Source organism: Rhinatrema bivittatum, chromosome 1, assembly GCF_901001135.1.
Source record: "Rhinatrema bivittatum chromosome 1, aRhiBiv1.1, whole genome shotgun sequence".
Lineage (NCBI taxonomy): Eukaryota > Metazoa > Chordata > Amphibia > Gymnophiona > Rhinatrematidae > Rhinatrema > Rhinatrema bivittatum.
Window position 1 is genome coordinate 723,058,615 of NC_042615.1, and position 13,130 is coordinate 723,071,744.

The 13,130-nt window shown below is 42.6% G+C and overlaps 1 protein-coding gene across 9 annotated transcripts in view; it reads right to left on the reverse strand.

The window, feature by feature from the left end:
- The window catches only part of DDX4 (DEAD-box helicase 4), a 429,564-nt gene that overhangs the window by 111,480 nt on the left and 304,954 nt on the right, over nucleotides 1–13,130 (reverse strand). For all 9 annotated transcript variants that reach the window (XM_029577088.1, XM_029577062.1, XM_029577068.1 and 6 more), the window contains one exon: nucleotides 1,783–1,912. In XM_029577088.1, the coding sequence (XP_029432948.1) occupies nucleotides 1,783–1,912 (130 nt within the window). The remainder of the gene's footprint in view (nucleotides 1–1,782; nucleotides 1,913–13,130) is intronic.

Genomic DNA, 13,130 nt, shown 5'->3' on the forward strand with positions numbered 1-13,130 from the left:
ATCTTTGATAAGCTTGCCCAGGGGGAGTCATGTAAATGTAAAATAAGGTCAGTGATAGGATGGATCTCTATGAGTGACTGTGGCTCAAAGGGCTGGTCCTAGTGCAATGGTATGGGTGTGGTCTTACAGGAAAGAAGTGAATAAGGCTAGTAGAAGGCCAGAGATAACTAAATTGCTTAGTCGGGAGATAAGGATACTGTAGCCTACTGTGTAGATGCTTGCTAACAGGTCAAGGAGTATTAGTAGGGATGGCTGTTCATTGTCTAGGTAGATATGGAGCTTATGAGTATTCTGTGCTGTGGCGGGGTCAGAATACAGATTGAGAGGGGTGTCTAGGGCATTTGCAGTGAGCAGATGGTTGGAGAGTTGTATTTGGATTGCCTTTTCAATGACCTTATTTTAAAAAAGGAAGATTGGAGGCAGGACACTAATTCAGGTCATTTGGCTCAAGGTATTTTCAGTGCACAATTGCTTATTTTTTTTAGGAAATTCGGGAGGTGGGCCACAGCGATACATTTGTGATGGTTTGAATGCAGTGTAGCAGGATGAGCCACGGTGGACACAGGTCTTCTAGAAGGTGGTTGCTCTGAGGGTAGAGAGTAGGGAGTCAACATCTTCTTGCAGTTGGATAGTTTGAGAACAAGTACAGTGGTACCAATTGCTGTTTTTTTGTGTGTAGTTATCTATCCATATTCTATCCAGTTTGGATTAAATGCATCCAATATCAGTGAAGAATATGGTCTGTTTATTGCATTGGGTTTTGATCATGAAGAGGAGGTACTCCGGGTGTGGCATTCAGGAGCTTGGTTATGATTTGGAACAGTTCTCTGGGAGAGTTTTCTGCTTGGTTGATTGTACTGGTGTAGTTTTTTTTCTTTTCTGATGGCACTGTGGTATTTTTTATTTTTTTATGTATTAGTATTTTATGCCATTTTATACATTTTATTGTGAAACATTTTGATCATATGGAATGTGCGGAATATAACTCATCTAACTAAAAAAAAAAATCCCTTTTACATAAAATTCTAACATTCCAAATACTGGAAAACTATTTTAGAACATGCAATTCTACCTAAACTGCCGTTTCATTAAATTAATCTGTGCTAAACCCATTTTCACAGCACAAGAGGTGCCAGCTAACTGCATAGTTTGCTAAATGAGTATCAAAATGACAGCACTAAAATATACGTAATTTGCATGCTATGATGGCATATTGCACTAAAGCCAAAGCTTGTTTAAATGAACTGCAATATGTAGTAAAATATCCTGTCAAACTAAAATATTAAATTCAGACACCGTAAAACTTGTGATAAAGCTAAGAGTATTTCTTCAAAATATTACTACAGAAATTAACCTTTAGAAAAGGCCTCAATGGAGTGACTCCTAGAAATACTTTACTTACAACACAAAAGCTTAATTACACTTTAAATATTCTTCTTACTGCCCCAAATCTTCACTGCTACTCATTCCTGAGATCGGGCTCCAACAGCTTATTCACAGCTTCTCAAATTTTTCATTATGCCCTTCCTGCTTATCACAATAAGGGTCCTCAGACAAGAGCCAAAGAATCAAGCTTTGTTTATAACCTAGTATAAGTACACTCTACAACAGCTAATAGTTTCTACTACACACACACACACACACACACGACTGACTTCCTCCCAGATGCACTGAATGCTGGTTTGCAGAATCTGCAGCCAACCCAAAAGCAGTAGTGTATCTGGAATTAATTTTTCATACAGCAAGAGTTTTAATACTTAATGAAACATTTCCAAGTCTTACCTTCTCTCTGTTAATCATATCCATTAATCTTCCAGGAGTTGCACATAGTATATTACAACCTTCCATTATTTGGCGTATCGAATGCCCAGTTTGTGTACCGCCATATACCACCACAGGCCTTACACAAGTTCTAAAACAGAGAAAATGCAAATTAGTAACAGATGAGCTATAAGTTTTCCACCAAATTGCCCAAAACAATTTTGGAAATTTTGTACAGGTACTGCAACCCAAATCTACTTGACCTTTCTGAGTGGTCTGCTCTCCCTCTAGGTTCTCCATTCAGACCTTCTGGCCCCAGAACAACAAGTGGAGAACTAGAGTGAGGAAATGAGAGCGTTAAAGAGGGAGAAAGAGCAAAGGAAGAAAAGTAAGGAGAGATTAGATGGAGATTTGAAAGAGGAGGAAGAATGAGGGAAGAAATGAAAAGTGAGGTGTAGAGAGAAAGATGAAAACACTAATGAAGGGAGGTGGAAGGAAACAAAAGAAAAAGTAACAAACTTTATATGGACAGAGGGATGAAGACCAAATCAGGAAAAGGAATTCAGATAATCCAAATATAAAAAACAAAACGTTTACTTACAGTAAAGGGGATTCTCTAAACAGCAGGATAAATTAGCGATGACGTGAGTGATGTCATCTGAACAAAGATTTTTAGCTCTTTAAAATTTTATTAGAGCACATGTGGGAGTTCCAATGCATGTGCTGCCTCCTGAGTCCCTTAGTAGATTGTAAAGCTTAGCGTTAGCTAAGTAGTCTATTATCCAGGCTGCAGGCGGATAGTAAGTATTGCTAATTTATCCTGCTGTCTATACAGAACTCCATTTACAGTAAGCAAATTTGCTTTTTCTGGTCGACAAACAGGGCTGAATTAACCATGACACATGGGGACTCCCAAGCTGAAGGCTGCATGATTAAGCATTTACTGGAAAAAGCAATCTTGACAACCACTGTGGCAGAAGAGACTATTAGATGAACAGGCTGTGTAAAACTGCTTGCCCAAAGCTAATTACTTCTGGACTGACAGTCTAGACAATAGGATGTGAAGATGTGAACAAATGACCAAGTTGCAGTTTTGCAGATGTCTTCAAACGACACGGCTGAGGTGAGCCACTGAGGTATAGCCATGGCTTTTACTCTATGAGCCTTTATTAGCCAGTTGGATTAAGTGATTGGCAACAGCTATTCCCCAGTCTGTTAGGATCATAAGACAAAGCTGAGAAGTCTGAAGATGTGTTCTCTTTAGATAATATGCCAAGGTATTTTCATAGTCCAGTGAAGAGAAGATCTTCTCCTTTTAAGTGCATGAGATCTTGGAAAGAAGATAGACAAAACAATGGCTCAATTCAAATAAAAAGCTGAAACCATTTGGAAGAAACTTGGGGTGAGTGGGGAGCACTATTGGGGAAAAACTGAAGGTAAGGAGAGTAATGAGCCAATGCTTACACCTCACTGACTTTTTGCTTAAATAATGGTGACTATAAACACCATTTTCCAGGTAAGAAACTAAGGAAGCTGACTCTACCAGTCCTTTACTTCTTTCCTGCCATGCTGGAGCTACAAAAAACTAGCTAGAATGAGAAATGACAATTGGCAGAAGAGAGGGACTTTTACACAAGGGTAAAGGACTTTATGTTTGAGGCAGGGGCTTAAACAAACTTTCCTGGGCCATCCACACAGTGAGCAAGGCAGGGGCAAGAAACAGGGCAATGGAACCTGTTGCCAAGGCAATGAATCCAGGTCCAGGAAGGTTAAGTAGTCTTGAATGTGTGACATCGGGGTGACTACCCGACATTCCCACCAGAGTGCGCAGAATTGCGTGCATAGATGCACATGCACGCCCTATGCGTCTTCACTGGGTCTTAGTAAAACGCATCAGAGCGTACAATGGCGGCTCCCTGCTGTGCAGTCAGTGTACAAAGCCAAGGAATCTGGGAAGGCGAGTGAATTCTAACAACTCTCCTTGCAGCAGAAGAGAACTGGAAGGCTCATCTGCATATCCTACCCAGCAGCCCCTGGGAGAGGACACCAGAGGTTACCTCGAGTGTATCCAGGCTCCACAGCCCCAGCCTTCTAGAGGCCCTGCACCCCTACTATAGGTTTTATTTAGAAGGAATTTAATTCGAAAAAGTCAATAAGGTCTTTCTCATTTCTTTCAACAGGTACCAGAAGCTACCAGCAACTGAAGGATTGTCGGGGAACATTGCATAGCCAAAAAAGTTGCCTCTGTTACCAGTTCTACTGCTGTCCAGAAAGATGTCCTGATCCAGAGTGAGGAACTGGTTCAATGTGAAAGATGTCTGCAGATAGATTCCCCTAAGGAAAGAGACGGAAGAACTGAGAGGAGGTGGCAAGACCGAGAAGCGTCTGGGAGAATTGAGGACTACATCGATGAAATGCTCATCAAGGCATCCAGGATGGAGAACTCAGAGTGGAAGGTGAAACTGGTCCAAGAGATGACAGATGGACAAATTACTATGGTTACTAGTCCCTACACTATGGCTTCGATTTCCCTTGAACTGAAGAACTGGTATGCAGCCCTAGAAAGGAGGAGGAGATGTCATCCATGATGGGGAGGAACCAGGACATGCAAACCCCAAAGCTGTGGGCACAGCAAACACTGCACCCTAGGAAGTTGTTGGTACTTGCTTCTGAGGGGCATGGAGGAAGGATTGACCTGCTCTCAACGAGTGGTGGAATATCAAAGGATCGAGTCCTCAAAATTGTGGCATCTTGTTTCCATTTGTACTTTCCCCATCCTCTAACACTGAATCAATATTTAACCTTCAGTCCAGATTTATTTCTCAACTCAGCTATATCTCGAGGCGGAGTCAGTTCTCAGCCAGCAGGCAATAATCTGTCCCTCCCAAAAAGCTTGGCAGGCGATTCTTTTGTATCCGCCCATCCAGTCTTCTCATCCATCCAATTAATTAATTATAATTCTCAATTCCTTAAAGATCCCCAGTATTTATCTCATGCTTTCTTTAATTCAGATACTGTTTTTGTCTTCACCACTTCCACTGGGAGACTGTTCCACACATCCACCACCCTCTCGGTAAAGAAATATTTCCTAAGATTACTCCTGAGTCTACCCCCCTTTCAACCTCATCTTATGCACCCTCATTCTAGGGTCTGCTTTCCATTGAAAATTGCTCACTTCCTGTGCATGGAAAACAGATACTTGAATGTCTTTTCCTCTAATGTATATAATATTTAAAGCTTTTTTATACCGGCATTCATGATAAAAATCACATCATGCTGGTTTACAGGAAACAGGGGAGTGATAACATTGAACGAAAAACTGGTGTTGATAGGTAGAGAAGAAAGTTACAATAAAACAAGGGAAATTAGAACTTGGAGGAGAAGAAGAGTAGCAGGAATAATTTAGGCAATAACAATGAAAAGAATAAATTAAATTAATTACATAGTGTTAAAATTACATAGTGTTGATGGGAAATTTACAAGTAGTTGTAGTATGTCTGGAGAAAGTCATGAGTCAGTTGTGATCGTCAGATGTGATCAGGAAAGCCTTGCCTAAACAACCATGTCTTTAGCCTTTTTCTGAATGTTGGTAAGCAAGGTTAGATCTTTAAGTCTGTTCCCATATGATTTTGAATGAAGACCAATGACATTTTAGTAGCCATGTTCTAGACTGATTCCACCCTGTTTACATCATCTTGACAGTGCAGTCTCCAGAATTGTATACAGTATTCCAAACTAAGGTCTCACCAGGTACCTATATCACCTCCCTTTTCTGCTGACCATTCCTTTCCCTATACAGCCAAGCCCCTTTCTGGCTTTTATTGTCGCTTTATCCACGTATGGCCACTTTAAGATCGGACACAATTACCCCCAAGTTAGTGCTCTTCTTTTGTGCTTAGAACAATTTAACCTCAAATACTGTACCTTTCCTTTGGGGTTTTGCATCCTAAATGTTATGAATAGTGGCCCATTGGTTGCCCATAGACCGCCGCTCCTTCCTTTTTCCTTGGTCCCAGCTGCTCTGCAATGCAGCGGGATGCCACCAACAACCCCTATCCCGGGCCATCCTGTTGCTCCTCGATGGGGCTGGACACCAGATGCCAACTTTCTATGTGGGGCGCTGCCTTAGGCACACCCATCCCTCTTCAGGATTTAAAGGGACCCTGGCAGGTAATTCTCAGTGGCCCCTACTGATGCTTGCCACTGAGGCCTATAAAAGGCCTCTCCTCACATGACTCCAGTGCCTGAGCAACATGTCAGTCTGCTTTGTTGCCTGTGTCCTGTTTTGGTTCCTGTTTCTCAAAGTGCCTTTACTCCTGTGTTGCTCCTTGTCCCTCCATTCCACCTTTCCCTGAGAAGGATTCCTGATATCCATCTTAGCCTGATCTCTGGACCTTCTGACCTGGTCTTACTCAAAATTCTTTGAAGTAGCAGGGTCAGAGCTAGCTGGGACCATATGTATCTTATTGTCTGCAGAGTCCCCCTCCTAAGACCTTCCGGCCCTAGTACCCAAAGGCTCGACCAGAGGGGAATGAGAGCTGGTAAAGTACAAGCTCCAGTTGGGCAACTGCCCTTTCGCCCAATGTTAGGGACCTATAGGGCTCCTCCATGCAGGTTGCATCAACTCTATCTTGGCCCAAGGGTCCATGCCCGCAACACTAAATGCATTACTCTGCATTTTTAGCATTAAATCTTAGCTGCCAGAACTCAGACCATCCCTCATCCTGTTTCCACTCCTTCCTGGCTGTCCATCCTGTTAAAGATTTTGGTATCATCGGCAAATAGACAAACCTCTCTCGACAAACCTTCCGACATATAGCTCAAAAAAAGTTGAAAAAAAGAGCTGGTCCAAGGACCGATCCCTGAGGCCCAATGCATGTTAACAACCCCCTTCCCAGAAAAAACTCCATTTACCACCGTCTCCTCCCACTCAGCCAGTTTTCTAGCCCCGTCACTCTAGGATCCATACCAAGGGAGCACAATTTATAAGTCTATGTGGAACAGTGTTAAAGCCCTTGTAAATCCAAGTACACTACATCTAGTGCTCTCCCTTGCTCCAACTCTCTGGTCACCCAATCAAAGAAATAGATCAGAGTCATATGATAAGATTTACCTCTGATAAAACCATGCTGCCTCAAATCTTGCAATCCATTGGATTCCAAAAACTGCACAATCCTCTGTTTTAGCAGTGATTTCATTAGTTTGCTTACAGAGGTCAGACTAGCTGGCCTGTATCCCCCAGCCTCCTCCTCTTCCACTTTTATGAATAGGAACCACCATCCACCCTTTTCCAGTCCTCTAGACCTATTCCCTACTCTAAAGAAGCATTGAAAATGTCAGCCAGCGGAGCTACCAAGATATCGCTAAGTTCCCTTAGTACCCTTGGATGATTCTCATCTGGCCCCATCACCTTATCTACTTTAAATTTAGTTAGCTCCTCATGAACACACTGTTCAAAAAAAAAAAAAAAATCGATTGAGGTTTATCTTGCTTTCAATCTTATTTGTTTAATATGGTCCTGCTTCAAGCCCTTCCACAGTGAACAGTAAATGGAAATATTTATTAAGCAAGTTTGCTTTTTCCTCATCAGCCTCTACATATTCTTCCCCTTCACCTTTAAGTCTCACAATGCCAGTTTTGCACTTCCTTCTATCACATAACATGTTTAAAAAAAAATAATTTTACCGTATTTGCTATTTTTCTTCTATTTGAATTGTTGCATTCCTGACTACTTTCCAAGCTTCCCTTAATTTTTCCAGATATTGTTGCCTGTCTTCCTCTTTCTGCGATCTCTTGATTTATGAATGCTATTTTTTTCTCCCTTACCTTTTCAGATACTTCTTTAGAAAACAAACTCTTTTTCCTCTTCCCTTGATTTACATTCCTAACAAAAAGATTAATTGCCTTTATATCTCCTTTTAGGTTTGCCCACTGCCCTTCTTCCCCTAGATTTTCCCATCCTGCTAATGACGCCTTGAGGAACTCTGAAATTTTGATAAAGTCTTCCTGACGTCTCTTGCGTCTTATTGAACCACACCATCCGGTGATCACTGGTTCCTAGATCTACTACGTCAGAAATACTGTCCCCATTTGTAAGCACAGAGTTCAGAATCACACCCTCCTGTGTGGTCTCTGTTACCAACTGACAGAATAGTTCTTCTTGCAGAGAATAGGGGCTCTCTCTGCTTCTAGAAGATACTGCAGATGGGAAAAAAATGAATATGATTGATACTAACACCCTTTAAGTCTTTGTAGATTCTTCTAATAATTCCCTAAGTATGACTTTAGATGAGGTTTCCCCGATAAGGAACAGAAGAGTTAAGAGACTGAATGGTTCTGTTCCCTGATTTGATCAAAGTTAAATCTGTAATAAGCAAAAGATGCATCGAGCTGAACGTAAATTTTGAAAGAATAGAAAAATTGCGACTCAGCTCCATCAGGCTAGGAGGACTTACAGAGCAAGCTTTGATTTAGCAAAAAAGATTATCTGAAACAACTGAGAGCCAATCCAAATCGATCACTTACTTTACTTAGATCTCTAAATAAACCATTGTTGGCCATAAGTAGAACAAAATTTCCTGACTGCCAGCAATTTGCAGATTATTGCTCTGAGGTGGTAACATCTTTGCTTGCGTCAGTTATCAGTATTTATTGCATGTCATTACTGTAACACAATCAGAAACCAAATGGCAGTCCTCTGAAATCCTCAGTTGAGGTTGAAAATACCTTAAATGCTCTTCACAAATCTTTTTGTGCACTTGAACCATTTCCAATAGGGGCTTTAATAGGAAAAGAATTATATTTACAAAATTAGTATTGTGAATAGGTCACTTCAGGAGGGTGATCCCACAGCTTTTCAAAAGGGCTTTTATTCGTCCAGTTCTAAAATAAAGGAACAAATTCAATGATTGCTCCAATTTTTGTCCAGTTTTAACTTTGGAAAAACTAGTGTTAAAACAACTTACTGGATACCTGCAAGAACAGAAGATCTATAAATCACCCTTAGTGTGGATTTCATAGTGGACAAAGCATTGAAACACTTGGTCTCAGTTGCAGATTTTTTTTCTTAGGGAAATGGATGCAAAGCAGTCTGATTACCATCTTTTTAGATTTATCATCTGCATTTGATATAGGCTCACATCATATACTAATGTGCTGTTTGATTGACATAGGTATTTTTTTTTGGGGTGGGGGGGGGGGGGGGAGGAATGTAATAGAATGATTCTCTTCCTTAAAAAAAACAGGGTATTTTAAGTGAGAATTGATCAACAGGAATCCGAATGGCATGAATTAGCAGTAGGGGTCCCAGAGGGATCCATTCTGCTATATTATTTAATATTTATATCTGCCCTTTAGCACAGTTATTAGAACAGCATACTCCCATTTTAAAATATATGCAAACGTTTTCCTGTTTCTCCTGATTTCGCTTCTACCCTGCTACAAATTTAGGAATGTTTAGTTGTATAAAAAGTTGGATGTCAGCTAATCAATTGGTTTTAAACATTAGGAAGACTGAAGTTAAGTGGTTTTCTTATAGTACCTATCCTAGTACTTGTCCTGGGGCTTTTATTGATGGTGTTTCAATACCTTTTATTGATACTGTATACAATGTAAGATTTTATTTCAATTCAGCAATGTTCTGTTCCTCACATTAGGAGACTTTGTAAGAAATGTTTTTAATAAAATGAGATGCTTGTTATTTACATTATCTATTACTGCAAATTGATTCTAGTAATAATGTTCAGTCTTTTCTTCTCAGTGCTGTTGATTACTGCAACGTTTTGCAAACAGGCCTCCCAAAATATCAGATAAAGGCTATTCAGTTATTGCAGAATGCTGCAGCATGTCATGCGGTAGGGTAGGAAAAGGACAGACATGCTGCTGTCCTCTTGAGAACCCCCATTACAGGTAAACAATTATTTCACCAAGGACAAACAGGATGGCAGTCCTCATACATGGAGAATCCTTATCTACACACTGCCCTGAATGGAAAAAAGGTGTGTGTGTGTGGGGGGGGGGGGGGGGGGGGGGGGGGGGGGGGGGGGGAGAGAACAAGTGCTAACAGGTACAACAGTATTTATTTTGGCAACAAGCCATTTTTACCTTTCGACTTATCCGAGTGGCAGCCTGGAACAAAAATAGGCCCTAGAAAAGAAAGGAGTTTGTTTCTATACCTCAAATTCCATCGGACAGACTAGCCAAACCTGTCATGTCAGGCTTCTCTAGGCAAGCAAGCAGTAGCAAGATGTGACTGTGGCAAGATCTTAATATGGTAGCTTTGCACATTTCCTCCACATGAATTGACTATAGGTGAGCCACCAACGTTCCCATAGCTTGGACAGTAAGCCTTGATTTGGCTCACCAGATTCTGGCCTGCCTGGGTACAATAGAAGGGAATGCAATCTGCTAGCCAATTAAATGAAGTCTGTCTGGCAATGACTATTCCTCAGTTTGCTGGTATCAAAATAAACTGGACAGTGGGTTGCAATCCATTCCAGATACATTGACAAGGCTCTCTTGCAGTCCACACTGTACAATACTTATTCACATTGGACATGTGACCTATGAAGGACTGTTGGAAGGATGACAGACCGGTTAAGACAGAATTCTGACACCACCTTAGGCAAGAACTTAGGATGGGCATGCAGAACCACCCTATCATGAAGAACTTGGTATCAGATGGATAAGTACCTAAAGCCTGGAGCTCACTGACCGTGTGGGCTGAAGTGACCGCCAGCAAAAACACAACCTTCTAGGTCAGGTACTTAAGATCCATTATGCTCTGGAGGAAGTGACGTCACCCCTCATGGGAGCCGCGAAAATTTAGTGCTCTGTGAGCCCCGCGGGTTCCCGCTTGAAAAAAAAATCGCAAAAACCGCTCGTTTTTGCTGGCAACCACGCGATTTAGAGAGGGGAAGGAGTCCTGAGGCTGACGGAATGGCCGCAAAAAGAAAGCCAGCTGATTTTAAAAAGTTCTCTTACATGAAAGGCAGCGGCGATTCCGAGGCAGGGACCCACAAGATGGCGCCGGAGGAGCAGAGTGCTGAAAGCATGGAGAGTGAAGAGGGTGCGATCGCTCTGCCTGCTCCTGCATCTGATTTCCCAAACCGTGAAGAACTCAGAAGCTGGTTCGTCGAGATCAGGCAAGATATTAAGGGGTATAAAGCTGAGATTACCTCCTTAATTGCAGGGATGCAAGCAGAGACTGCTGAGCTCGGCAGGAGAGTGGAGGAGGCGGAATGCAGGCTGGACACCCAGGGGGAGGGCTGGCTGCAGATGCAATCAAGTTATCAGGATCTATCAGCCACATGCCTAGCCCTAGCAGACAAGGTAGAAGATATGGAAAACCGCAGTCGGAGAAGCAATCTCCGGATAAGAGGCGTACCGGAATTAGAAGAATATAAGGACTGTGTTGCTGTAGTAGAGAAAATAGCGACCTTTTTATTGGAATCCCCTGGGATTGAACCTGATGCTGCCTCTCCTACCATTCTTATTGACAGAGCCCATAGAACTCTGGGCCCCAGGATCGGCAACAGAGCTAGAGACATTGTGGTGTGTTTCCACTCTTTTGCTCTCAAAGAACAGCTATACCACATTGCTAGGCGTCAGCGTTCCTGGCCCTGGGAGGGGCATGAAATTGCCATTTTTGCGGATCTATCCTCAGCTACTCTAAAAAAGCGCCAGGATTTTCACTGCATCACAGCGAAGCTTGTGGAGGCCAATATTAGATACCGGTGGCTCTATCCGGGAGGCTTATCATTCCAGTTTCAGGGCACAACACATAAGGCAAACAGTCCTGGAAGCCTGCGGGATCCTGAAGGAGATTGGTCTTACAGTTGATGTTCCCCAGGCGCCAAAGGAGCAGGTGCCGCCCTGGCGCACATCGCTACTACGCTTCAGGCTCAACCTCAATGGCAGCGGGCCATGAAGGGGCGCAAAAGGCTCCAGCGGAATAACGAGGAGGAGCCTCAGACCGACCTGCCGGACTGACTGCGTATTTTTACTAAGTAGGCTTGCAGTTTCACCATGTCTGACAGTATTACGAGTGACACAGGCGGTGATTTTGGCATTCACTACCCGATAGGGGTCATGAGGAGCGACGGTTGACTTCCTCCATGATTAACAGAAGCACAGGGTTTGTGCTTCAGGGATCACAGAAGGAGGGGGGCGGGGGGAGGGGGGATGGGGTTGGGATTGTTTCTGTTTAACATGCAGGAGTTAATATGGATGTGGCACAGAGTTTGGCACTTGGAAGGATTTTCAGTGGCAAGCTCCAGCAAACAGAAGGGGGGGTCTTGTTACCATGGTGACGCTTACATTTTATTCTCTTAATGTTAAAGGGCTCAATAGCCCAGGTAAGCGTCGTTTATTGTTTAAAGAGTTAGATCGCATCCGAGCGGATGTGGTGTTTCTCCAAGAAACACATTTGCGAAAACGCTATCTGGGTTTAATGAGGCACCCCAAATTTCCCTATCAGTACTGGGCTGCAGCCACTCCCACTGCAAAATACGCGGGTACTGGCATTCTTATTCATAAGGATATGCATTTTGAATTTAAAGACCAGTTTATGGATGCATCGGGCAGGCTGGTCCTGTTGAAAATTTTGCTGGGAGGGGAAATCCTCTCTTTGATCTCGGTATATGGGCCTACTGATCATAAGGCTGACTTCTTTAACCAAATGAACAGCACTCTGTTGTCCAAAGTAGAAGGCTCTGTAATTTTTGGAGGGGATTTTAATCTCACATTGGATCCCAGTAAAGATACTTCCACTGGGACTAGCTCGGACCCTAGGGTGGCTAGACAAGCACTTAAACGCTTGATTACAGGCATGGGATTAGTGGATGTATGGCGAACACGTTTTCCTAGATCCAGGAATTTTACCTTTTATTCCAATCCCCATAATAGTTATTCGAGGATTGATATGTTTCTGGGTAGCAGGAGTTTACTCCCTAGGATAAAAGAGGTTGAGATTGAGGCTATGGTGTGGTCAGATCATGCTCCTGTTTGGTTTACTCTGCACCTCCAGGATTACGATAGAGGGATAAGATTTTGGAAATTAAATGACTCCCTCCTAAATGATCCCAGGTTTGTGTCTCAGCTGGAAAATGATATTCAGGAATACTTATTGCTTAATGATACTGGCGAAGTCACAGCGGGGACGCTCTGGGAATGTTTAAAAGCGACACTTAGAGGTAAAATTATTGCTCGAGCCTCTTATGTCAAGCGGCAAAGAGCTCGTGAGCGATCACATTTAGTGCAGCAGTTAACCATACTAGAGAAAAATCACAAATTATGTCCCACTCGGAGGGGTTTACTTCGATCTATTGAGGAGGTGCGTTCTAAAATATCCGCTATTGATAACTTAACCA